This window comes from Natator depressus, chromosome 5, assembly GCF_965152275.1.
Source record: "Natator depressus isolate rNatDep1 chromosome 5, rNatDep2.hap1, whole genome shotgun sequence".
In the NCBI taxonomy this organism is placed as follows: domain Eukaryota; kingdom Metazoa; phylum Chordata; order Testudines; family Cheloniidae; genus Natator; species Natator depressus.
Genome location: NC_134238.1, coordinates 116,694,271 through 116,721,867, shown reverse-complemented (window position 1 = coordinate 116,721,867; position 27,597 = coordinate 116,694,271). Strand labels below are relative to the sequence as shown.

The 27,597-nt window shown below is 42.4% G+C and overlaps 1 protein-coding gene across 1 annotated transcript in view; it reads right to left on the bottom strand.

The window, feature by feature from the left end:
* Nucleotides 1-159: 159 nt before the first annotated feature.
* LOC141987989 (uncharacterized) overlaps nucleotides 160-27,597 on the bottom strand; it is a 122,253-nt gene continuing 94,815 nt past the window's right edge. The window contains exon 4 of the mRNA XM_074953813.1: nucleotides 160-325. Coding sequence (XP_074809914.1) covers nucleotides 160-325 — 166 coding nt within the window. The remainder of the gene's footprint in view (nucleotides 326-27,597) is intronic.

Sequence of the window (27,597 nt, the reverse complement as noted above, 5' to 3'; positions counted from 1 at the left end):
ATAATTTTCTGTTTGTTGCTAAACCAGAAATGAGCAATAACACGGCAATTCCCCCATAGATTTGCAAAACTTGGTCTCCAGAGCCTTTCCAACAGTCTAGAATTTTCCTGATTTATACTAATTAATTTACTAGGCACAATGAATGACCTGAAAATAATTTCAGCTTGTATATCTTCTGACATTTGTGTTGTTGAACATGAAAGCATGTCGGAACATGCTGTAGTCCACATCAGTGAAGCTGGAAATCCTTTTCCCATAGCAGGAATCTGATTTGGTCATCTCCATTCTTGTTTCTGGTTTGTTTCCAAGTAGCAGCCAGTACATGCTAGGTTCCACAGAAACACAAAAGGATGCACAGTGCTTGCCCCAAACAGCTCACATTGCTAAAAGATAAAACAGTACAGCCAGTCAAAAAATTACGTTTTGATGAACTAGAAACTTTTGTGAACAAAAATCCATTTTTGCCAAAACGTTTTCGATTTTCAATGAAAATGAAAGGTGTTTCAGTTGCTGAAAACTGGAAAAAATAACCCTTTGGTATTCTGTTTTTGGATTTAAAAAAAAATCAAAAGGAGTACTTGTGGCACCTTAGAGACTAACCAATTTATCTGAGCATGAGCTCATGCTCAAATAAATTGGTTAGTCTCTAAGGTGCCACAAGTACTCCTTTTCTTTTTGCGAATACAGACTAACACGGCTGTTACTCTGAAAAAAAAATCATATTCTGATCAAAATGTACAGAAGTGGGGATAGAGGAAAGGGATGCAATATATATACAGGGGTGTTCAGATAATTGACTGTGTGCTGGTCGTACAATGTTTTAATACTATAACAATGCTTTTCTTTTGATCAAATATATTTACTCCCCCTATGTACTCTCCCACCTTTCCACAATCAACCAGTTAATTTTTTGGCAGGCATTGTGGCAGCAGAAGGTCTTTAAAAGACATTTTTATAGAGATGGTAGAAGTGGGTCTTCGACGGGTATTTGAATGTAGAGATAGTAGTGGCCTTGTGGACCAGCTGAGGAAAGACATTTCATTCTTAGGGGACACTATGTAGGTGATTACGGATGAAATGGGGTGCTAATCTGACGTCACTGGTGGAGTGGAGGGAACAGAAGGCAACAGAAATGGACATAGATAAATAGGGAGGAGCAGGTTCTTGTAGGCAAGAATAAACTTGATATGGTGGGGGAAGCCAGTGGAAGGTTTCAAAGGGACAAGGTTGCAATCAAATCAGATTGCAACTCTCACAAAAGAGATGTTCAGAGCAGCTGCTTTTTGTATGAACAGGGCCACATGGTTGTTGGCGAGCCAGAGAAGATATTCTAGCATTTTGGATCCTTTACTAAGCTGTAGAAAAGAACTGTTTTAAGGGCTGAGTTTTAAATATAAAAGAGACATGGTTTTTAGATGCTGTGGTTTTACTCTTGTTTAAACCATATCACAAAACGGGTTCAGTAGTTCCTTGGGTGTAATTTATATAGACCCCAACCAAGCAAAACACTTAAGTATGTGCTTAACTTTAAGCATGTGAGTAATTCCATTGTCATTACTGTTCTCATACTCAAAGTTAAGCACATGCATAAGTGCTTTACTGGACGGGGGTTATAGTAGTCAGTGTTTATGCACCAGCTTCAACGGGGTATGCGCACCATGTAACAAAAATCCTTGGGCAGAAGGAGAAAACCATCCAGCTTCCTATGAAATGTTGAACATTTGTGTTGTGTTTTTCAGTCGTTTTATGTCAGGCTGTAGTTGCATCCCCTTACACTGACCTGTGGTAGTGTATCAGCACTGGAGGCGGATAAGAGGTAAAGCGAGTGATAGAAGGGATACAGGAAGAAAGAGAGGATGGGGAGAGAGTGAATTAGGGGTTGAACAGAACAGAAGAAACGAGAGGAAATCACAGCCTGACAGAAGGTTTCGCTGGCATCCAGAAAGCCTCCCAAACGTTCGTGAACATTGTGACCCTTGCTATACAATCAGGGCTCATTATGCCTTTAGCCCCGCTTCTCCCCTGCATTTGCTATTTGTATTGCAGGTAGCAGTGTGCTGGGGAGTGGGGAAGGGCAGCTGCCCGTAAGCTACTCTTCCCAATCCCATGGGTGGAGAGTGGCAGGAAGCGTCAGAGATTCTGACTCCACCCCCACCCCACCAATTCACTGGTCAATACAGATGAGATGGCACAGGGGGAAAGAAGCTGAGGCAGGAGAAGGGCTGGCTCAGCTCACATGCCCCACACTCCCCAAGCAAGTGGGAAGTGGATTGGGACTCTCGGTGTGAAATTCCAGTCCCTGCTGCTCCTTATTCAGGGCAGATTGTAAGGTTGCAATTGAGCCTACTGAAATCTGTTAAAACCTCTCTCATTCTTGATAACAGTGAGCTAAACGATGAGATCTGTTAACCTGGAGGCAGCAGTAGACTCAGGAACCTGTAGCTATACTTGGTCCAGGCTGTAGCCTGCCATGTGGATAAGAGCCATAGATATAAATTATGCCATATATAGAGAGAGATTATATAGATAAGGCATAAAGACTATAAGACTGTAACACAAGGGTCTATAGGCCTCAGGCCTGTATGACAGTTACCTTAGCACAACCAGACACAAGACCTTAAGTCCCAAGTCACAAGATAAGTATGACAGTAAACGAAAGTCTTATGTGCTGGGAAAAGTTAAAATAGGGCACCACAAGAATATACTTTTGGAATTTTAGGGAAAGGTTAAAGGATGTTCAGTTTAACTGAGCTAATTCAGTTTAACCCAGATGGAAGGATAAACAAAAATAGGTCTTCAGTAAGGATCCTTGATTTCAAAAGGGCAAACTTTAACAAAAAAAAATTAAGGGAATGAGTGAGGGAAGTGGACTGGACTGAAGAACACAAGGATCTGAATATGGAGGAGGATTTAAATTATTTTAAATCAAAGTTGCAGAAGCTACCTGAAGCTTGCATCCCAAGCAAGGGGGAAAAATCCATAGGGAAGGGTTTCAGACCAAACTGGATGAGCAAGCATCTCAAACAGGTGATCAAAAGAAAGCAGAAAGGCTACAAGGAATGGAACATGGGAAGGATCAGCAAGAGAAGCTATTCTTGGAGGTCAGAAAGTGTAGGGGGAAAGTGAGAACTGCCATAAACCAAGCAGATTTGGACCTTGCAAAGAGAATTAAAACCAATAGTAAAAGTTTCTACAGCCATATAAATAAAAAGAAAACAAGGAAAGAAGAAGTGGAACCACAAAACACTGAGGGCGGGGTGGAGATTAAAGATAACCTAGACATGGCCAAACACCTAAGCAAATACTTTGCCTCAGTTTTTAATAAGGAAAATGAGGAGATTAGGGATAACAGCAGGGTGCTAATGGAAATGATGATATGGAAGGAGACATTACCACATTCAAGGTGGAAGTCAAACTCAAACATCTTAATGGGACTAATGCGGGGCCGCGCAGAATCTCCATCCAAGAATATTAAGGAACTGGCACACAAAATTGAAAGCCCAAGAGCAAGCATATTTTAATGAATCTGTAAGCTTGGGGGTTTTACCCTTTGACTGGAGAATTGTTAATATAGTACCTATTTTTAAGAAAGGGGAAAAAAGTGATCCAGGAAATGACAGAGCCATTAATTTTCACCTCAATTGTACGCAAAGTTTTGGATCAAATTTTGAACGAGAAAGTAGTTAAGGACATAGAGGTAAACAGCAATTGAGATAAAATACAACATGGTTTTACAAAAGGTAGATTGTGCCAGACCAACCTGATCTCTTCCTTTGAGCAGATAACTGATTTTTTAGACAAAGGAAATGCAGTAGATCTAATCTACCTGGATTTGATAAAGTTCCACAGGGGAAATTATTAGTTAAATTGGAGAAGATGGAGATTAATATGAGAATTGAAAGATGGATAAGGAACTGGTAAAAGGGGAGGCTACAACAGGTCATACTGAAAGGTGAACTAGGAGAGGTTACTAGTGGAGTTCCTCAGGGATTGGGTTTGGGACCAATTTTATTTAACATTTTCATTAATGACCTTGGCACAAACAGTGGGAGTGTGCTAATAAAATTTGTGGATGACACAAAATTGGGAAGTATTGCCAAAATGGAGGAGGACTGGAATATCATACAAGAAGATCTGGATGACCTGAAAACTGGAGCAATAGAAATAGGCTGAAATTTAATAGTGCTAAGTGCAAGGTCTTGCACTTAGGGACTAACAGGAAGAATTTTTGCTATAATCTTTGGATGTTTCTGTTGGAAGCGACAGAGGAAGAGAAAGATATGGGTGTATTTGTTGATCATAGGATGACTATGAGCCACCATGTGATGTGGCCATGAAAAAGCTAATGCAGTCCTAGGATGCATGAGCTGGCGTATTTCCAGTAGAGACAGGGAAGTGCTATTGTCAGTATACAAGGCACTGGTGAGACCTCATCTGGAATGCTGTGTACAGTTCTGATGTCCCATATTTAAGAAAGATTAATTCAAACTGGAACAGGTGTGGAGAAAGGCTACGAGGATGATCAGAGGAATAGAAAACTTACCTTATGAGAGGAGACTCAAGGAGTCTGGCTTGTTTAGCTTAACCAAAAGAAGGCCGAGGGGGGATATGATTGCTTTTTGTAGATACATCAGGGGGATAAATACCAGGGGAGGGAGAGGACTTATTTAAGTTAGCACCAATGTTGACTCAAGAACAAGTGGATATAAACTGGCCTTGTAATTAGATGGAGGTTTCTGACCACCAGAGTAGTGAAGTTCTGAAACAGCCTTCCAAGGGGAACAATGGGGGCAAAGAACCTAACTGGCTTCAAAACTGAGCTTGATGAGTTTATGGAGGGGATGGTGTGATGAGATTGCCTACACAGGCATGTGGCCCATCTGCGACTGCTAGCAGCAAATATCCCCACTAGCTGGAGATGGGGCACTAGGTGGGGAGGGCTCTGAGTTACTACGAAGAATTGTTTCCTGATGTCTGGCTGTTGAGTCTTGCTGACATGCTTAGGATTTAACTGATGGCCATATTTTGGGTTGGGAAGATATTTCCCCCCAGGTCTGATTGGGAGAGACCCTTGGGTTTTTTCATCTTTCTTTGCAGCATGGGGCATGCGTCAGTTGTTGGTTTAAACTAGGGTAAATGGTGGATTCTCTGTAATGTGAAGTCTTCAGTAATTTAGCCAGAGGTTATGGGTCTATTACAGGAATGGATGGGTGAGGTTCTGTGGCTTGTGATGTGCAGGATGTCAGATGATTATGATGGTTTCTTCTGGCCTTAAAGTCTGTGAGTCATACCATGGCAACTAATTGGTGTAAATGCTAATGAATACAATATAAATCAAAGTTATCAACCCCAATATTATTGAGGGGTGGAAGTGCATATAAGGAAAGGAGGCTGAAACCATCACTGAATATGTGTAAAGCACAGTGAGTATCAGCATAACCCCTTATACAGTACCCAGCTTCTGGGCAGTAGGATACATTGGAACACAGTGACCTCATGAGCATGCATGGATCATCTCACCTACTTTGGGGTTCCCCACAATGGATGATGTGAGTAATGAAAGTGCTGGACAATAAGAATTGGCTCTATCTTTTTTGCAGTGTCTGTGATTCTATTTTTTTGCTAATAAAGTTCATAACAGTATAACATCAGAGAACACATCGTGGACTGTTTCTTGTGTGCGCCTCAAAGCCCTCAATCCAATGACAGCTTCACTACTGTAGATGATCTGGAGGCAGAAACATCTCAGGCCATTGCATGGTAGGTAGAATCAAATTCCCACTTTACAGATTAGGTCACTAAAAGGGGACAAAACCATTGTGTAGTAGCCTTGGTTACTATCAGAAAATAGATAAACTTCCCAGTATGATATAAAAAAGGATATTTTTTTTTGTATCTGATCCTATAAAAATATTCTGTACCCATGTGATTTTTGTCTACCCCAGAGAGATACCTGGCTAAATGTGTCTTGTTGCCAGAGGCACTCTGCAGGTGGTAGGAGAAGGGGAGTGAATGGGGTAGCCTCTGAGTAAAGGTTCCGTATATATTTCTGCCTGTGTAGTTACAAGCAGAATAGCTCAGTAATGTTCACTGAAGCTGATCAAAAATGGGGCCTGCCTCTGGGTGCCAGCAGACCCATATGGGAATAGAATCTGGACATTCTCTTCCCCCACGTTGCCCTTTGAGGTAGTGTTGGCAACTGAATTGAACAGCTTCCTTTTTCTAGTATTCGGTAGATATCAGACCACAGTTCCACCTGGCTGCTAAATGGGTATGCTTAGGACACAGAGGAAGAGAGGCTGCAAAACCTCAATACCCGTGCAAGATGAGAGATTCACTCTTGGTTCAGGGGAGACGCTTTCAAAATCCTGTTCGTGTGAGTGAAGTATCGGCAACGGAATAGCCCAGCACAAGCTGAGGGTATGAAGAGGTTAGGACTGAAACCTCCCAATAGCAGGTGTGGATGCTTAGTGACTCAGAAGATTTGTCAATGCCTCCCCTTCCCAGCCATAATTGTGCTATTTTATATTTCTTCAGTGCAGAGGCTGAAGAATGGTTTTGCCAGTCATCCCTGGATTATTGGAATTCTTCTTTCTCTGTCTCTTTTTCTACTTCAGTAAGAAATCATGCCACAGGCTTGCTCCAAACACATGGCAAAGAATAAGATGTTTAAAGCTGATCTTGACCCTCCAGATATTAGAGTAATCCACTCTAATGCATCCTCAAGGATTGCGATGGCACTATTCTTTCTGTAACTTAATGTAAGTGATATTGCATCACCTAATGCCACTCTCTTTATCTAATCTATTTTTCTAAAGCCAGGAAGCTCAGGGCAAAATTAAGAACAGTAAAAAGACCAATAATATACTAGGCCTTAGCGGTAGCAAATGTGTATGTTATGCCAGTTCCCCAACTGGTCTACTTGTGCCTGGTGCTGAACAATCAGGTAAGAGACAATACCAGCCCCAGAAAGCTTTCAGGATAGGGAACAAGCACATTAGTATGGTGAAGGATTCGCCCAGCACTGTTAGTTCTATGCTGTGGCATTTTCTGTTTTTTGGGTTTTTTTTAATGGGGAGTAAAGGTAGGGTGAGAAATGGAAGGAATGGGGCAGGTACCAGAGTCAGGGAGCAGGACAAGGAAAGAAGTGGGGGGAGAGAGACAGTCACAGCCCATCACCTGCCTAATCAGCAGACAGGGTTTTGTAGGCACTGTAGCAGAGGTGAGACCTAAGGGGGTACCTGAAAGAGAACAAAGTAATGGCTGTACTGTGGAATGGGGGAGGGTTCCTCCATGCAGGAGATGCAGCATAAGTATTTAAAGGAGAAGCTCACCGGTGAGTGGTTAAGGTTGAGAATATTGGCAGAGCAAAGGGAAGGGGTCAACATCACAAAACATTACTAGATCACCAGTGTAGGGAGAGGCTGACTAGAGAAGGGCCTTAAAGGTAAATAAAAAAGCTTGTGTTTGATGTGGAGATGAAGGTGGAGCCAGAGGGAGGCTCGTGTGTCCAGAGTGATGAGCCAAGAGGGGTGGTCTTTCAATCAGGATTTTGAAAAGACTGGAGGGAATTATCGTTGCCACAGTCAAGGCCAGAAAGGAGAAGGCTGTATTAGCCAAGACACCAAACGATGAGGGCTTAGATGAGAGTTTTGGCTATGTGCACAGAGGAGGGCCAGGAACTAGAGATGCTGTTTAGGATGTAATGACAGAGCCCCCTTGTTGCTGGACACTGTTACCCATAAGAAGACCAAACTGTTCAGAGTTGCCAGGTTCTAATGCATAGGGAAGACTCGTGAGGATGGCTGCCAAGTTATAGTATGTACTTAATATCAAGGAGAAACGTGGCTACCTATTTGATATGGTTTAGGCATTTTGGCCAAGATTTTCAAAAAAATGGGGCCTAAAGCAATAATAAGGCACATGCATAAGTGACCTGATTTTTCAAAAATGCGGAGCACGCAGCCACTCATTCTTGGCCGCTCACCACCTTTGAACATCAAGCCACTCAGAACGGGGCATGACAGGCAGCAAGGTGCCTTGCTTTAGGCACCATTTTTGAAAATTTTGGCTCAGACGCCTATACCTCATCAATTAGGTAGCCAACGTTCCCCTAGATGGCAAATTCTCAGGGTTTAATCTCTCGTAACTTTACTTGGAATTCAATTATTTGAAATGACAAGTCTCAATGAGAGGCATCATGGGCCAGTGGGCACGACACTAGACTGGATCTTAGACCTGGGTTCTATTATCAACTCTGCAGTATAACCCCTGATCAATCACTTCACTGCTCCATGCCTGTTTCCCTTTCCACTTTTTCTCTTGTCTATTTAGAGTATAAGCTCTTCAAGGCAGGAGCAGTCTCTTTTATGTGTGTGCAGCACTTAGCCCATTGGGGCCCTGATCTCAGTTGATGCCTCTGGGCAGAACCGTAATCCTAACAATAATCAGAATCACAAGAGGTGTACTGTTAAAATGCACAGTGCTGATGTATTCTCTCACTGACAGTGTATGATATGATTTTCAATACTACTTTTCAAATTAGGTCAGTTATGGGGAAAAAGCATCTGGCAGATGAAGAGCACTACAACCTGGGTATTGGTATTATGTGCTTTGCAAAATTAAGATGAAAGACCACAGAGAACACTGGACCAATCCTCAGTCTGTGCAAATTGAAATCAATTGGATTTACCACACATTTGCTACACTGAAGATCCTGCCCAGTACATGAAAAGGACCTTGATATAGCATGATAACATAAAATAAATATAACTATAATGTATGTTCAATAAGGTATAGATTTACGGTTTCTCTTTGATTTAATACAAACTGGCATTCATCTTCTCTCAAGATATAAGTGAGTATTGCAGTAATAAATATATAACAGGTATTTAATGGAGGTCTTCAAATGCTTTTTTTTTAAAAAAATAGCTGAATAATTCACTAGGAAAGAATAGTTCCAGAGATAAAGCCATAAACCTCTGATGACAGCTAGGTGGCATGTTTGTAATGACTTGGTGTTCTCAGTACCATTGCCAGAGCAAAGGTTTATGCATCACATTGACATTGACTGGCACCAGTATTTGAATGGGCCATGGAGACAGTCCTGTAGCTGTTATGCAGTTAAATAAAGGCTTTCAGTTTCTGGAGACCTTTAAGTTTCTTTTTTCAGGGAAACCTTGAAAAGATCCCTAGGATGAAATCACAAGTTATTCAACAGATCTATACAAAAATGCATCCTAGCAATTCTTTCCCTTTCTATTCATTGGCAGACTGCAGAAAATTTTCATTAGATATGAAAACAGGTTAATTTCTATAAGCTAGCAAGTCTGAGAATCTATAGCATGCCATTCCAAACTTAATGATATTAAATCAAGATTGCTTTTGAAATAAAGGGGAAACCAATGTCTAGTGTGCATTTGATTGGACTATACACCCTTGAGCTCAAGTGAAGTTCCTACATGCTTTGGAGCTGTGCTCACAGCTTGTGCATGGAGGAATGTATTATTTTTATAGTGTCATTAGCATACCCTCAGGAAGGGTTCAGCTGTTGAGATGATGGTCAGAACTAGTCACGTGTGGTACAGAGGGTTTAGCGTCTGGAGGGGAGATCAGTTCAGATGCATGTAGGCTAGAGCCATGGTGGAATGATGGAGGGTAGCAGAGGTGCTCCGGAGATGGGATGGGGGGGAGGATGGAGTGCTTCCAGGGGAGGTGTAGTGAGGTGCCAGTGAGTAAAGCAAATGGAGGGGCAGGAATTTGGGCCCTTGTAAAGATGGGCTAGCACTGGAGCAGTGGGCATGCTCATCCTTAGTATGCTAAGAGTTAATATGGGTATTCATCCTGGTTAATCAAAGAAGCCCCTGCTTGTTAATAGTCTGTCCTAACAAATTAATGACTTGATCTCTGGTATAGAATCAATACATATCAGAACCGGAATTTCCAGTCTCCAAGTGAAATTTGTTTGTAAATCTACAGCTATCAACTATCAAATCTCCAAATGTGTGCAATGCAGAAAATTCCAAGTTTACTGGAGTCAGTTAATGGTTACCGCAAATGGAAAGCAAACATCTAATGTGCCATTTAATTTTCATGGCTGAATTACACACTAATTACTGCATATCTCCTTTAAGTAAATGCATTATTAATAATTACTCAACTCTCGTTCATATTTACACTTAGTCGCAAAACTTTTAATTTTGCGACATTTTGTGTATTTCCTCTTTAAAATATTTATGCTTATGCCAAATGCTTCTAGATTTCCTCTAAAACATCAAATTTATCTAAGCAATTAAAGCTTTTTGAAAATATAGAGGGATTAAATGGATAATTAGGTAGAGGTAATCTTTGTGCTGAGGTGAAATGCTGTACTGTGCTACCAGAAAGTGATATGCCCAACTGTGAAGAATGAGGAGTTCTCAGTATTATTTTATGAATGTCACGTGCACCTCAGTTTACCTGCTTGATGTTCTGTTGCCGGACTGCAATGAGTTAAATCAAAGGAGGCTGTTGCGGGGGAGTGGATGGGGAACAAACAGAAAATTAAACATGGATAAAGATAAGGTATCAGCAGAGGATTCTTGAGGAAAGTAACAGTTGGGGAATATCCACCTGCCTGGCTCTGACTAGGTTAGGGAGATTTATTTGTCTTAGACCCAAACCTGGGATCAAAGGGGCTAAGACATCACTAAAAGTCCCTGGCCTGAGGAAAAGGAGGTGAACAGGCAGCCGCAGCCGGAGAGCAGACTGTGGCAGAGGGAGAAACAAAGGATGCTGCAGGGGATGTCTGTCATTGCCAGCCCTGGAGAAGGGATGTCTGGGTTGAGCTGTGCTTACCCAAGACTAGCAAGGAAAGAATAAAGTTTAGGTAAGAACCAAGCATATAGGCCTTTTATAGCGTTATCCCTTGTCCTGACTGCTACGTACCTTTGGGTGAATAAACAATACCTTTGTTTTGATACAACTCAAGTCACTTTAATCAGCTGCCCATCCTGGACTCCCAAAGGGAAGTTTTCTTGCAGGTGCCAGGTAGAATCATAGGGTTAGAAGGGACCTCAAGGGTCATCTAGTCTTGTCCAGGCTTGTCACTCGAGAGGGACTAAAAGGAGTCTCAAGTGCAGCTCGCCTCCTGACTGTGCCACCATCATTTTGGGGACCTTGAGCTGAAGACAAAGAGAATTGATGAGCTTTTAATGACTAAAGTGTGACTTATGCTGGAGTTCTGCAAACTCTCCAGTGAGCTTCAGCAGCAAGGCTATAATAAATTAGTGCCCAATGAATAAATGAATGTTTATGATGCTTTAATGTATAGAAGGGAAATGTTTTTACAATAGCATGATGCCAGCAGTGCTCAGGACCATTCCTGGAATATGGGCTACTTCATGCTGATTGAGAACCCTTTGGTGAGCCACCCCCCCTCAACTCCTTCCACAAACACACATCCCAGTTTTGAACACATTACCTATTCTCCCTCCTCAGTGGTGTGCCTTGCCCAAGCAGGTGACGCAGGGTAGGGTAGGCCATGTGTGAGTAGAGGAAAGAAGGGTCATACACTGAATCTTGGGCCTTGATGGCAATATCCAGTTGAATTGTTTTGATGTATGTGCACGAGCTCTGACTAAATTGGCCTCGTATTTATTATAACCAGTACAGTTCCTTTCTTTACAGCTCTGCTTATTTGCTCTTACCTGGAAAATTTCCAAAGACATCGTAACTGAAGGATTAAACATTTTCTATTTAAATGCTTTTATACATTAGGATTGAAAATGAAGAAAAGCTCTACAAGAGAACACAGAAAGAGAAGAAAGAAATAACTTGGACTTTTAATGAGACGTATTTGTTTTTTTTCATTGACTCCAAATTTAAATTTTGATTTTTAAACTTGCAAATTCCACATTGTCTTGTGATTTGAGCATTTAAATACATATTCAAATGACAACATGAAAATGACCGTGTCTTTTAAGGCAAACAGCAAATTATGCAAACTGTGCTTTTAACATTGGATAGCTAAAACCACAGACTCATTAAATTTAATATATTCACTGCTCAGTGCCAAGGCATTATTTTAAAAATGGAGCTGCGGTTGTTATATTAATGTTCTCGAGAGTACTGTGCTTGGAACGTAACACAGACCTGACTTCAAATCCTTAACATGGTTTCTCACTGTCGTTAGCTGAGTCCCAGAGATGCTGTGGGTTGGAGCACTGAGCAGACAGCGGGCCAAATTTAAGGCCAAGATTTAAAAAGAAAAGGGGAGTCTCAAGTTAGGGTGCTTTAGACCATGTTGTGGGTGTTTAGAAAGTGGCTTGATTTTTTCTTTTCAAAATGCTGAGCAAGCGGCAGTTCTCACTGACATTCGTGGGAGCGGCAGGGTAGTGAGCACTTTTTGGAATTCAAGCCACGTATTGAACACTTAAATATGGACTAAGGAGCCTAACTTTACCTGCAAATAGGCTGGAAGGAGAGAATTGCAATTACCAGGAGGATGTGAGAAATTGTAGGTAAAAAATAGCCCCATCCTGCCTTTAACTGACAACTTCTTCTGGCCTCGGGCATAAAGGGTGACTGCTGTTGATTTCAGGGCCACCATTTCACCCCTGGTGTTACTCCAGCTGAGACGCCCACACTCTCACTTGGACCCATATCCGTTTAAAGGTATGTAACTTTCACCATCACCTTGCACATCACCTCCACATGTGGTCTGGCAGTTTCATCCTTAACTGAGATGTTCAGAACCTATGTTACTCAGCAGTGGCATCCCTAGCCAGTCAAGGAGTGGAACTGATGGGCTTCATCCATTTCTAGGGTCGCCAACTTTCTACTCGAACAAAACCGAACACCCTTGCCCCGCCCCCTGCCCCCTCCCTCCTCCGAGGCCCTGCCCCTTCTCTCAGGCCCCACCCCTGCTCACTCCATCCCCCCTCCCTCTGTCGCTCACTCTCTCACCCTCACTCGCTCATTTTCACCAGGCTGGTTCAGGGAGTTGGGGTACAGGAGGGGGTGGGGGCTCTAGCTGGGGTGCGTGCTCCAGGGTGGGGCCAGAAATGAGGAGTTCAGGGTGCACGAGGGGGCTCCGGGCTGAGGCAGTATGATGGGATGAGGGAAGGAATGAGGGCTCTGGATGGGGGTGCAGGCTCTGGGGTGGGGCCAGAGATGATGGGATTCGGGGTACAGGAGGGTGCTCTGGGCTGGGATTGAGGGGTTCGGAGGGTGGAAGGAGGATCAGGGCTGGGACATGGAGCTGGGGCACAGGGATGCAGGCTCTGGCTAGCACTTACCTCAGGCATCTCCCAGAAGTGGCAGCATGTCCCCCCTCCAGCTCCTATGCGGAGACACAGCCAGGCAGCTCCGCGTGCTGCCCTGTTCACATGTGCCGCCCCCGCAGCTCCCATTGGCTGCAGTTCCTGGTCAATGGGAGCTGCAGAGTTGGCGCTTGTGGAGGGGGCAGTGTGCAAAGCCCCCTGGCTGCCCCTACGTGTAGAAGCCAGAGGGGGGCATGCCGCTGCTTCTGGGAGCCGTGCAGAACCATGGCAGGCAGGGAGTCTGCCTTAGCCCCGCTGCGCCGCTGATCGGACTTTTTACAACCCGGTCAGTGGTGCTGACCGGAGCCACCAGGGTCCCTTTTTGACTGGGCGTTCTGCTCAAAAACTGAACACCTGGCAACCCTCCACATAGCCTTTATCATTGGCTATGATCCTGAGACATAAGGATGGAGCAGTGTAAAGCAAAAGGACACATAGGATCCTCGCAGTTACCCAGGGATGAAAAATGTACTTTAAAAAACAAGAGCAGAAGAAAGCAATCTGAGTCTCGTTTTTTGTTTTGTGTTTCTACAGCCCCTAGCACAGTGGGGTCCTGGTCCCTTACTGGGGCTCCTAGGAGTCATTGCAGAATCACGAAGAAATCATAAGAAATGTCATGTTAAATGTTTTATTTAAATGTGAAATCTGATGTATTAAAAATCCCAACGGCAAACCCAAACAGCTAACTATGAAACTTGGAAACAAATGTGTCTGGGCTGATACTTTGTGTGCTAAGTTTCAGCACAGCATGAATTGTTATGGCCTACTTCTAAACCCTGGATAATAGGAGTTTATAATGGAAATGCTGACATATCCTTCATTGCAGAGGGGAAGAGCTGTCACCGCTATAATTAAAGTAAGTAGCAAATAGTGTGGAACTCATTGAATTAAGTAAACCCTTATTTAAAGCCAAACCAAATAAACGTGGCATCATCCGTTCATCTTCCTGTAGCTCAAATTCACAAAGTGCAGAAACAAACAAAAAAAGAAACACCCGAACAAACAAACATCGAAACCCTCTAAAACGGAGACTTCGTCAATGCCATAATATTTAATGCATGTTTAATCATAACCCAAAGCACCCACCATCAGTGCACAATGAGATAAAATGACAAAAACCGGGAAACTGGTTGCCTGGAACACATTATGCCAGCACAGAGCAAAAATCGCTGCCTTCAATTTTTTACAGTTCTGTTTCTATCAAGGAAATATTTCACCCTATGCAATCTCCCCCAAAGCCACAGCAATGGACAGGGAGACCTAGAAGGCAATGCTAAGTCATAGCTGTTAATATATATACACATATACAATATGGGGTGGTGAGGTGGCATTACTATGACATGGGTCAGCAGTTGTGAGCCTTGTGTTTTGAATGCAGAGAGATGGGCACCCGGCATGCTGGGAGTGGGAAGTCATACTTGGCGTAGGCCACATCTCAGAGAAAGGCCCAAAGATGAATGTGAGTGGGTCAAACCAATTGTACTTCCAGCCCGTTCTCCAAAGGCCACTTGACATCTCGAGTTGATGAGGCAGGGTGTTGTTTTGGAAAGGGAATATTCCCCTCCCTTGTAGCTGCAGAATGCTTATACAAGCCATGTGAGGTAAAGACCTGGGATAACAATTGGAAAGGCACCTGAGTGGCTTAAGAAACCAAGTCCCATTTTTAAAAGTGACATAGCCACTTAGGACCCTAAACCCCATGGACTTGCAGTGAGACACAGGGGACGTCTCCACTTTGAGCTGGAGGTGAACATTCCAACCTTAGGAGACAGACCTGCATTAGCTCCAGGAAGCTAGCATGCTAAAAATAGACCGTAGCCACAGTGGCATGAATGACGGGAGGGGCTAGATGCCCTGAGTACATACCGGTCTGAGGCACTAGGAACCTACCCAGGGTGGCTAGCCGCTCTTGCCGCTTGCATGACCACAGCCGCACTCTGTTTCTAGAGTGCTAGCTTGCTCAGAGGTGGCACGGATCTGTCTCCTCGAGCTGGAATTTACAGCTCCAGCTCAAAGTGGAGACATACATTTAGGTTCCTAAATTCCTAAGTCACTTCTGAAAATGGGACTTCGTTTTGTATATTGGAATAAGCATCTTTCTTAGCAGGGTCTAACATTGTGCAGAAGGAAAGGAAAATGATGATCCAATCAAGTTTTTTACCAAGAAGGAAAACCAATAATAATTATATCTAATTGCTATTGTATGAGCAAAATGAAACTGATTACCCATGCGGTCTTATTGCTGTAACCTTCACCCTTCCTTTACCCTATTCCATCCCTATTGTTTTTGTTGCCCTGGTGCATGTCATGTCTCAATGCAGAGTATTTACTTTGTAAATGTTTAGTACACTTTCTAGTGCTGGAAAACAAACTAACAACAGCAAACGTAGCTGCAATGGGGCAACCAATAAAGATGCCACAATGTCCCTAGGGATTTGCTATGTATCAGTGATTTAGATAATGGTAGCGAGAGTACACTTACAAAGTTTGCGGATGATACCAAACTGGGAGGGGTTGCAAATACTATGGAGGATAGGATTAAAATTCAAAATGATCTGGAGAAATGGTCTGATGTAAATAGGATGAAATTCAATAAGGACAAATGCAAAGTACTCCACATAGGAAGGAACAATCAGTTGCACACATACAAAATGGGAAAAGACTGTTGAGGAAGGAGGTCATAGTGGATCACAGGCTAAATATGGGTCAACAGTATAACACTTTTGCAAAAAAAGCAAACATCATTCTGGGATGTATTAGCAAGAGAGTTGTAAGCAAGACACGAGAAGTAATTCTTCCAGTTGATTGGGCCTCAACTGGAGTACTGTGTCCAGTTCTGGGCGCCACATTTCAGGAAAGATGTGGACAAATTTGAGAAAGTCCAGAGAAGAGCAACAAACATTATTAAAGGTCTAGAAAGCATGACCTATGAGGGAAGACTGAAAAAACTGAGTTTGTTTAGTTTGGAGAAGAGATGACTGAGAGGGGACATAACAAAGTGGCAAGTACATAAAAAGTTGTTACAAGGAGGAGGAAGAAAAAATATTCTCCTTAACCTTCTGAGGATAGGACAAGAAGCAGTGGGCTTAAATTGCAGCAAGGGAGGTTTAGGTTGACCATTAGGAAAAATTTCCCAACTGTCAGGGTAGTTAAATACTGGAATAAATTGCCAGGGAGGCTGTGGAATCTCCATCACTGGAGATTTTTAAGAGCAGGGTAGACAAACACCTGTCAGGGATAGTCTAGATAATACTTAGTGCAGCCATGAATGCAGTGGACTGGACTAGATGACCTCTTGAGGTCCCTTCCAGTCCTATGATTCGGCAATTATTACTGAAAGTTGGTATAGTCTATGCAGTCCCACCATACACCGGCCTGCTGTGGGAGGGACGATGTTTCCTGGATGCATATGCTCTACTTTGGTCAGTGATTAAATGCCTTAAGGAGTACACATGAAAACAGGTAAACCCCATCAAGTGTCCAACACCCCAAAACAATTGTGATCAATATATTGCTGTTTGTATAATCATTTGTTAATACTGTATGTTGACCTGGTTATGGGATGTTGGGGATATTTTGTATGTTTATTTTGGTTTAAGGTCTTTTCAATAGGGGACAATGAGATGGGACAGATAGGTAAGAGGAGATCCCTCTGCTACATCAGTGTCATGGGTGCAGGGTTAGCAGCGCTTCTGTCCTTTTCTGGTCTCTCTGCAAAGACGAGCTCAGGTGATAGGCCTCTTGCTGATACCCATCTTGGGGTAGAATCTTGCAATTTTTCCATTCTTAAACAGGGTACTGTAGCCAGGTCTTACTTGTTTGTTTTGTGTGTTTTAACACTCGTTAGCATATATGGTGGAACCATGTGCAACCTTAAAACTCTTAGTTGGAGACATCACTATTTATTTAGCGTGTGCATAGTCGTCTAGCCAAGTGATGGCATCTTCAGTGGCGTGATGCAGTTCTTCTAGGCCACCACTGAACCTAGTCAGCAGGCATTCATCGACAATGTGCATCATCGTCTGTGTTGCACCACAGCTGCACAAAGGGCTGTCACGAAGGTCCCAGCGATACTGGTTGGCTGCACAGAGACCTTGCCTGGTCCGGAACCTGTTCAACAGGGACCATTGGCGACAGGGCAGGTCAAAACCAGGCAGGCAAATTGTGGGGTCGGCGATGAGGGACTGGTTGGGGATTAAAACAGATATCCACTCCTCTCGCCAGAGTGTTTCTGCCCTAACATCTTGGCATGGCAGATGGGACCATAATGGGCAACGTGATGGCAAATATTTATCTGGTGGTTTAAAAAGGTCATTGTGCAGCAGCAGGCTTGAGTTACATGTACTTTCTCCAGTAACCTGCCACTGGCAACCTCTCGTCTGCTATGAGGAGGAGCAATATTGCTCAGAATAGGGAACTATGGGTGTGGAGTCAGACGCAGAGTACCAGAGATAATGGAGGCATGTAACTGCGTATCCACCAGTCTGGTGTGTGACGATCGGCTCCATATTGGTGCACAGTACTCTGCCACCAAATACAAGGTGGCAAGAGCTGACATCTGCAAAGGTGAAGCACGAGCACCCCATGAGGAACTTGCCAGTTTGCTAAGAAGATTGTTGCACATCTTAACTTTAGCTGCTGTCTTCTTCAGATGGGCATGGTAACTCAGTGTGCAGTCTAAGGTCACACCTAGATAGGCCAGTTCTACTTCATGCTTCGCCTTCTGAACATTCAGATAAACATTCAGTTCTCAGGTTGTGCTGGTGTGATGAAGATGGAACAAACTGGAGACTGTTATTATGACTCTTCGCTGGAGACACCAAGTCTTACAGTAGTCAGCTAACTTTGTCATGTCCCAGTTTAAGGTGGTATCAAGCTCATGGAACATCCAGGCATGGGTACCGCAACAGATGTCGTCTGCGTAAATGAACTTTCGTGACTCCGTTGTTGGCAGGTCATTGATGTAAAGGTTGAACAGGGTTGGTGAAAGCACAGAGCCCTGGAGTAACCCATTGCTCTGTCATCTTCAATCACTTGTCTTCTCCCCGATATGGACTCTGAACTGCCTATCGCAGAGAAAAAGTTCAACGACGCCTGGACCCGTGATACCTTCACAAGCAGGCCAGTGTGCCATACTGTATCATATGCCGCTGTTAGGTCGATGAAAACAGCGCCTGTTTTCAAGTTTCTATGGAAGCCGTTTTCAACAAATGTGTCAGCATGGGTGGCATGTGCTATGGCCTCAGTGAAAGCCGGCTTGGTCAGGGCTCAAAATTCTCTCCACGCTGGGTAATATGTGCTGTAGGACCAAGCGCTCCAGTGCCTTGAAGCACACCGACAATAATGATATGGAACGATAGCTTGATGCTTGACTTGGGTCCTTTCCAGGCTTTAGGAGGCCAATGACTCTTGCGGTGCGCCATATCTTCAGTAGCCTCCCTTCACTGATGACCCTGGTGAAGAATTTCACAAGCCAAAGCCGAGCATGGGGTCCAAGGTTTTTCAGAAATTCTGGAAATATGTTGTCGTAGCCCACAGCTGTTCCACACTTGATGCTATGCAGTGTCTGTTCCAGCTCTGTTACAGTGAATGGTTCTGGGCACCATCTGATCTGGTGTAAACATACGCCATTCGTTCCTCACTTCTCTTTGCACCTGTTTCTCCAAAGGTGCTCTGGCCACTTTAAGACATCACTATGAGTCCAGTATCAAATAACTGCAGGAACTGTGCAAATGTCTGATATGTTCTCAAGAGAGCATCAATGAAATATGTACAGTGCCATCCCTACCATTAATTCCTTTTAATTAATTATCATTTATCACATCACCACCTTATCCGGTCCTGTCAGAAACAGCAAAGGTAGTGGGGGAAGGATATCCATTCCTAATAGCAGAGCGTGGTACTTGCAGCCCTGGCTTGTCACCTAGTTATTTATTTACTAGATGTTATATAATGTACCTATTGTGTACCCTCTAGGCACACTTGAAATAAATTACAGTGATACACCAGCATCTTTTTGTTGCCTCTGCTGCTGCTTTGTAAATCCATTAATGAGGGGTTGAGTACTTCCAGACAAGCACATTGTGTGTTCGTTTTATGCAGACTAGAATACAAGTGGCCTGTGAGTGCGGGTACCTTTCTCTTCTGATTGTGTTTAACAGGTCTCTCCCCACTCCCCAAATATAAACTGGAATGTGTGCAAAATGTTCCATTCACCCCCATGCGAGCACATGCAAATTTAGATCAAGGTAACACCGTGGACCTAGTTGTAACCACCAGAATCTTTGTTTTAACCACCAGAATCTTTGTTTTAGGGGGTTATCTGGCTCCCACTGAAGTCAATGGGAGTCATTCCATTGACTTTAATGGCAGTTGGATTGGGTCCTTGCATGCCAAGATGATGAAATATCTGAGAGAGCTCATGAATAAGGATTCCATCTTCCCCCCCTTATTCTATGTGTTCTGCATTGGATCTGAACCCAAAAGGAACCTACTTTCTATTTCTGGTTTGCATATGGCCAATATTTAATGAAAGCATCTGTCAAGGTTCCTTCCCCACTCTGAACTCTAGGGTACAGATGTGGGGACCTGCATGAGAAACCCCCTAAGCTTATTTTTACCAGCTTAGGTTAAAACTTCCCCAAGGTACAAACTATTTTACTTTTTGTCCCTGGACCTTATTGCTGCCACCACCAAGCGTCTAACAAAAATAACAGGGAAAGAGCCCACTTGGAAACGTCTTTTCCCCCAAAATCACCCCAAGCCCTACACCCCCTTTCCTGGGGAAGGCTTGATAAAAATCCACACCAATTTGCATAGGTGAACACAGAACCAAACCCTTGGATCTTAAGAACAATGAAAAAGCAATCAGGTTCTTAAAAGAAGAATTTTAATTAAAGAAAAAGTAAAAGAATCACCTCTGTAAAACCAGGATGGTAAATACCTTACAGGGTAATCAGATTCAAAACATAGAGAATTCCTCTCGGCAAAACCTTAAAGTTACGAAAAGACACAAAAACAGGAATACACATTCCATTCAGCACAACTTATTTTATCAGCCATTTAAACAAAACAGAATCTAATGCATATCTAACTAGATTGCTTATTGACTCTTTACAGGAGTTCTGACCTACATTCCTGCTCTGGTCCAGGCAAAAACAACACACAGACAGAGAGAACCCTTTGTCCCCCCCCCCACACGCACACTCTCCAGCTTTGAAAGTATCTTGTCTCCTCATTGGTCATTTTGGTCAGGTGCCAGCGAGGTTATCTTAGCTTCTTAACCCTTTACAGGTGAAAGGGTTTTTCCTCTGGCCAGGAGGGATTTAAAGGTGTTTACCCTTTCCTTTATATTTATGACAGCAACCTGCAAGGTTTTGGTGTGGTCATATCCTGCCTATCTTAGGTACTTCACCACCACTGTGGTATTGAGGCACTCTCCAAATCTAATTAGTAGTTCTTCTTCAGCCTTGATCCTAAATCATAGTCTAAATCTAATCCAGATTTGAATGCTGCTTCCTTGGCCCATCTTTAGTTTAAACATGTGGGTAGCCACCTGCTTCATTTACACCTATATAGAGAATGTCTTAGACAGTGCAGTCAGATCATGACATCTTCCAACCCATGTTACAAGCACCCATACACTCTGCCTTATCCAATTGCATATATTCTTCCACTGTGAAATATAAAAATATATATTCCTTAAACTTTTCCTAGTTCCCTAAAATGCTTTATTTTGTATTTGTGACATTTAAAACCCTGTCCTTTGGAATAGACAAAAATTAGACAACTATTAAATGGTATAGTAAAGAAGGAGATATGTTTCCTGCCTTTTAAATGTTGATCTGGAAAAATAATTTAGATGGAGAAACAAATTAAATGGTACATTAATACCTGTAAAATGGAATCTTGCATTCAAACTGTTACAAGAAATTTTGGACCAATAAGCAATAGTGATGTAAACCAAAAATGAAACAATAGTTGGAAAATAACAATCTCTTGATGCCTATCTGCATGGAAACCCATTCAAATTCCACGGTTGGGTGAGTCTTTTGTAATTTTCAAACATTAAAAAAACACACACATCTAAATGAATTGGTTAGTGGGCATATGTATTCCTTTGTTTGGTGTAGGCTTTTTTGTGAGTACTGGGAATGTGGTTGTGCTTTTTTTCCTCTTTAATTTTTACAGCATAATCAGTTTTAGTAAAGAAGTGGGGTTCTCATCACAGACTAAACATTTCTTTTTCATTAACAGCCTCACTGTGCAGGTCTCATCTGCTGCAGCACTTAGTATTCAGGGCTGAGTTGTTTCATGTTCTCAGTGCTAGTCAGTGGAAGCATTAAAATTGATGTGGGAATTTCATTCAGTGAAACTTCTCAGTCAGGAGACTAGCTGATGCCAGCGTTGTGTTTATTGCTTCACTATATAAATGTCCAAATTAGATAACAATGGGACTTATTTTTCAGAATCCCAAATGAGCATATTGTGTTTCACAATTTTTCATATGTTCTTGAATCAGCAGACTGCCTATTAATTGCCTGAACTACTCCCAAATTGTTGGCCATTAAAAACAAAAGCTGTATAATTCTTCAGTTTCTCTGTCTTTCTCCACATAACCAGATCCACACCTATGAAAGAGTTCCTGAAATATCATATTTTTGTGGCACCTTTCAAGTCTCCAACATTCAGCACAAATATTAGCCATTAGATACCTTGAAAATATGCTCCAAAATCTTTTCCCCTGATGGATCTGTAAACAAATCTAGTACCTTGTTAGGCACTAATTGCATCTGCCACATAATTGCACCACTGAAATTCTCTAAAAACATTACCCATATGTCAAGGTCTTTTCTTAGCTGCCGGATTATCCTAATAAACAATGGATCTTTTTGTATATCCCTGTAGATCAAGCTATTATGTGTCATACAAATATGTTAGCTATTGGAATCAACTTGCAGGTGAAACTCAAATGACTCACTGCTTTCTGTAACAATTCAATTCTTGCCTTCTTTGTTAGGGTTAACTGAGCCACTGAGAACCTGTCCAAGCTGTAGTTTTTAAACCAAAATCAGGAAAGTGACCCCGCCTAAGTAGTAGTTAACACAGTTGATACCCTCACTACAACTTTTCCGAGCTATTTTACAATCATTCTAAAAGAACCTGTTTCAATGGTGTTAGTGTGCTTTAAGAGCATGATTGTGTTTCACATAAGATTACTACAGCTGAGGCTTTTTTTTTTTTCTGAAAATATCCCCCTGCGACTACTACTGGTCCAGCAAAGTTGCACCATAGAAACAATGGTGAGAGCATCAGTATAGACTGACAATGGTGGGAGCCCTAATGTAGATCAGCTGCCAGTATGTTAACCCTTGTGTCACCTAATCCTGCTAAAGGGAGGTCTAGGCAAAACAATAATTTAAAAGATATCAGCAGGTATCCCGGACTAGTCTACACTGATAGTCCCACCATTGCTACAAGCTGGGGAGCTGACCCCACCAGTAGTAAGAGTAGGAAACTTTGAGAAAAGCCTAGTGTAGACAAACCACACATGGTTTAGTTTAAATCAATGTAGGTTCAGTGTGAATGATGCTTTATACCTTTTAGTTGCAAAACCATGGTGTTCAACCCACACAGGCAGTCCCTCAGTACACAGTGCGATGCCAGCTGAGTTGAGAGGAACTTGTGATTGTTCAGAACTTATACAGCTTAGCTCATTTATTTAGATGTCTGCACATAGATTTAAGTGCTTTTCTTTAAGGTGCCCATGTTTAAAAATATGTTTTAAGTGCTTTCAGAATGGCTGCTTTCAGAGATTTGGTATGTTTGCACATTCAGATAAACACACCTGCATTTGCTTGAATGGGTGATATTTCAACTGTGTGCACCTGTGTTTACTTGCAGTGAATGTGCAATCAGTTCAAATATAGGAAAACACACACATTTGATATATCACACATTCAGATATATCTCTGGTGTGAATAATGATACTTGAAGTACAAGCACCAATATCTGTGGTAACATTCATATTAAATAAGCACACTTGTGTAGTACAAGTCTGCAACAATTTAGGAATGTCATGGTTGTCACTGCGATGCACATTATGGCCTAGCCACTTCGGAATGGCATTTGGATTCTCCTGCTCTGAATGTACAGCTACCCTGCTTTTGAGAAAAGAAGGAAACTTCATTAGCTTTGAGACACATAGAGCTGACAGCTCTGCTTATAGTTAAGGGTGCTTAAATTTTCCATTATTAAACCCTGGTTTCAGTTGCTTTTTTCTCCTGTGGGGTGTCTGACTCATGAATTTATTTTTCATAGAGTTTCAGCTAAAATTATTCAACCATTTCTGAGAACAAAATTATGGGAAAGTAGGTTGTTTGCCAATGTTTCAAATTCTTACAGCTGTTTCATTGAGAATCTCTAGCACTTCCATGCATTGGAGCACAGACTTGAAAGTTGGTAAGGGAGGCACACTGGTGTCAGGAATATGTCTTTTGCCATCCCTGTGAAAATCCACCCATATTTGGCTGAATTGTAAACCTCTGAAAATTACTATTTACACATAGTCAGTGGAGGTGCAGTACAGGCTGGCAGCAAAATTCGCCAAACATTCCATGTGTAATGAGCATAATCCAGCTCAGGCCATGGGCAACCCTAACTCTGGCCTTCCCTAACTTCTTAGTGCTTCTTGACTTTGCAATCTTAGTGCCCACTTAATGGAGTTTTTTTTTTAATGGAATAGGACTAGAGACTGGGAGAAATATTGCAAAGAAAGTATTCACGAACACTGGTTCAAAAGCAAACAGAGATTTTTTATGTGCAAGGACATGCAAGGATAGAGCAGATGTTTTCATGGAATGACCGTAAGTCATTTTTTTCTGAATAGTTCTAGTACATTTCAAATCAAGCAATGTGTATTAGTAGTTCATATCATTCCTCACAATATGTATTACCTGGTATTTAACACTCAATTTCTTCTGCCATCGTGATGTACATCCACCTAGTTTTGTTAGGTGTCTCTGGAGTTCCTCAAAGACTTCTCTGCCCTAGTCCAAATTAATTAATATTGTGTGATCTGTCAAATTCGCCACCTGAGTTCACCTCCTTTCCAGATCATTAATAAATATACTAAACAAAACTGGTCATAGTAAGGATCCCTGGGGCACCCTGCTGTGACACTTTTGCCACATTGAAACAATCATGTATCCCTGATCTGGTTTTCTGGGTGAAATCCTGTCCCCGTATACATCAATGACATCAAATACATCAAACTCCCACCATTTCCATGGGGCCAGGATTTCACCATCAATCTCATAGTTTCCAATCCATGCTAGCACTTTAACTTTCACCCTAGGACTATTTTGTTTCCTTTCATGACCTGTTATAAAAAACTTTGTCAAAGGCCTTTTGAAAGTCCAAATACATTGTACCATCTGTTTCTCCTTCAAGCACTATTTTTGTGGACACACACAAAGAATTCTTTTTTCGTTTTGTTCCCTTCATGGTGTATCTGAAGAGTGCTGCTTGCTGACAAAGCAAGAATTCTGGCTTACTGTCTTTCAGATGGATTGAAGAGAAAATTATAGCCAGGGAAATGTGATTTTAATAAGCTATGCCCATCAAGAGCTCCCCTGAGCTTGCTTGTGTCATTCCATTCCTCCGGCATCTCCATTTGTTTTATGTTTCCCTCACTATACTATCAGTGCTGTGATGCACATTGCAGAGATGTTTCCTCTAAGCTACCACTGGGCTGTTTTTCGAGAGGGTTCTTAGAGAACGTGTTCCCCATGTGTATTCTCTAATGACCCCTCTCCTTCACAAACTGCACATTCCAGTGTTGATGACTTTCTGGGGGTTGGAGGAGGGTGAAAAAGAGACAGAAACCACCACAGCAAATTTTTTTTTTTTTTTAGGTTACACAAGAATGGGGTATTTAATGGGCACGAGCCACATTTCTCCCTGTTCTCGACACTATTATTAACAGTACAGGACTGCACTGCAAGATCAGGGTCCCATTGTGTTAGGTACTACACAAGCACACATTGAGAGACTGTCTATGCCCTGAAGTGTGTGCAACCTAACGAGCCAAGAGAGAGAGAGGATGGCAGGGGGAAACAGAAGTGAAGTGACTTATCCAAGGTCAAACACTAGAGCACTGGCAAAAGTGGGATTCACACTCATCATTTCTGATACCCAGTCCAGTGTGCTATCCATTATACCACACTGCCTTGCTGTTCTGCTAATTCGCTTTGGCAGGTTAGCTTCACAGGTGCCCAAATTTACTGGAGTGTTTCACTGGCACTGAATGTTGCAGAATCCAGAGATTCCTTGCCCCAAACTTTATGTCGACCTTGCTGTGGGTTGCACCAGGCCTTGAGTGTAGTCCCCGTTGTCTTCTATTCTTTTTAAATGAATTGTCTTTTATCTAATCACGTGTTACCTATTGCATTTGAGCATTTTCCTCTTGGCTGTTTCAATTATCAGATGTATTTGTTGTGCATTTCAGAATATAGGGCTTCTATTTGCCACTTGAGCTTTGTACAAGAACAAAGCCTTCTACTCTATATTTAATAGAGCAAGTACTTCAGCAGAGATGTTGTTTTGCATTTGTGAGTTATGTCTGCTTGATTAATCATAGAATATCAGGGTTGGAAGGGACCTCAGGAGGTCATCTAGTCCAACCCCCTGCTCAAAGCAGGGCCAATCCCCAATTTTTGCTCCAGATCCCAAATGGCCCCCGCAAGGATTGAACTCACAACCCTGGGTTTAGCAGGCCAATGCTCAAACCACTGAGCTATTCCTTCCCCCCCCCCTCCCAAGTGATTTTATCACTCATTCTTAGTGGGGTCTGATATTTCTCTGACATGACTTGGCAGCTGTTGAGTAAACCTTGGTTTATATGTTCCTGCTCATCAGTATTGTAGTTCTGAGATGTTTTTTGACGAGTATTTCATTATTCTGTGATAGTACCATATCTTTTTTTTTTTTCTGTCTTCAGTAGCTTTTTAATGATATGTGCTTGTCTTTTCAGCCATACTGTCTGTTTGTAGATTTCTTGGTAAATGTTCTTTGGCCTAAATTTTTAAAAGTGACTCATGATTTTGGGTCCCCAACTTGAGACACCTTAAGAGGCCTCCTCTGAAAATCAGGCCCTCTCAAGGTGTCTCAAACACCACATCTGAAAATGAGGCACCTAGAATCCTTAGTCACTTTGAAAATGTAGACAATTTTCTTTGAAATCCATATGTCATACAAGTTCTCAGAGTTAATGAAATTATAGAGTCCTCTTGTGTGATTTTTATCTCCTTTTGCTTTTTCTCCATGATTATGCCATGTATTGTCTCCAACAGAGTACAATTTTTGCTGTCTTGGAGTTGTTCTATTTCATGGTAACTGTAATTACTGTAGTCTGCTGTGAATAAGCGCTTTTCCCATTCCATGTAAACCACTCTGTTCTTCAAACGTGCTATGGAAAACCTAGTTTCTCACCTTTGTCTGCCTCTTACTTAATCTTTGCTCATTTCCCCCTTCTTACTGGCAGGTACTTATCTAGCATATGTGAGCCCTCATCCATTTTAAAATCAGTATCGGAGACACTTTCATTCACACCGATTACACATTCCACCATTCCCAGAATTACACAATTCTTTAGTCCTTGTGTTGGGTCTGAATTTATTTCTGCTGAATTAAACTCGCCTATCACTGAGTTGCTTTGGGACCTGCACAGTAACACACACATGCCTTTCATTACAAGCTGAATTTCTATAATATGTGGGAAGTTTGCTATGTGACTTCCCGCCCAGTCAGCTGTGTTGTCTTCAGGGTAATTTTCCATTTCAAACACATTTTTGTGAACAAATATATTTATATTTACATAGGAAGAATCAGCACTGTGGAGAGCTCTTTGTTTTCACTTTCTATCACTCCTGGTTCCATTTGCAAAGTCCAAGTAATCAGGAGAGAATCCTTGCCCACAGTCCAACAGAATGGCATGCACCCCCATGTGACGCTCTGTAATTTCTACTAAACCCCCTGGACTTTAGGACCCACCAGCCACCGCCACCACATTTCTAAAATCCTTTGCACACTGCTGCATGGGGTGTCACGGTGGAGCATTGCTCTGGGGCTTGCAGGATATGTGGACTCTCCACCTTTGAGCAAAGCACCCTGTGATGGGGTGTCTACCTCACATAAGGCCAGAAGAAGTTAAGGTGGCTAGGTGGGTCAATCAACTGCACCAGGAGGAGGAGCTGGGGAGCAGGGATTAATTAGATGAGTCTCAGCTGGCCAGGAA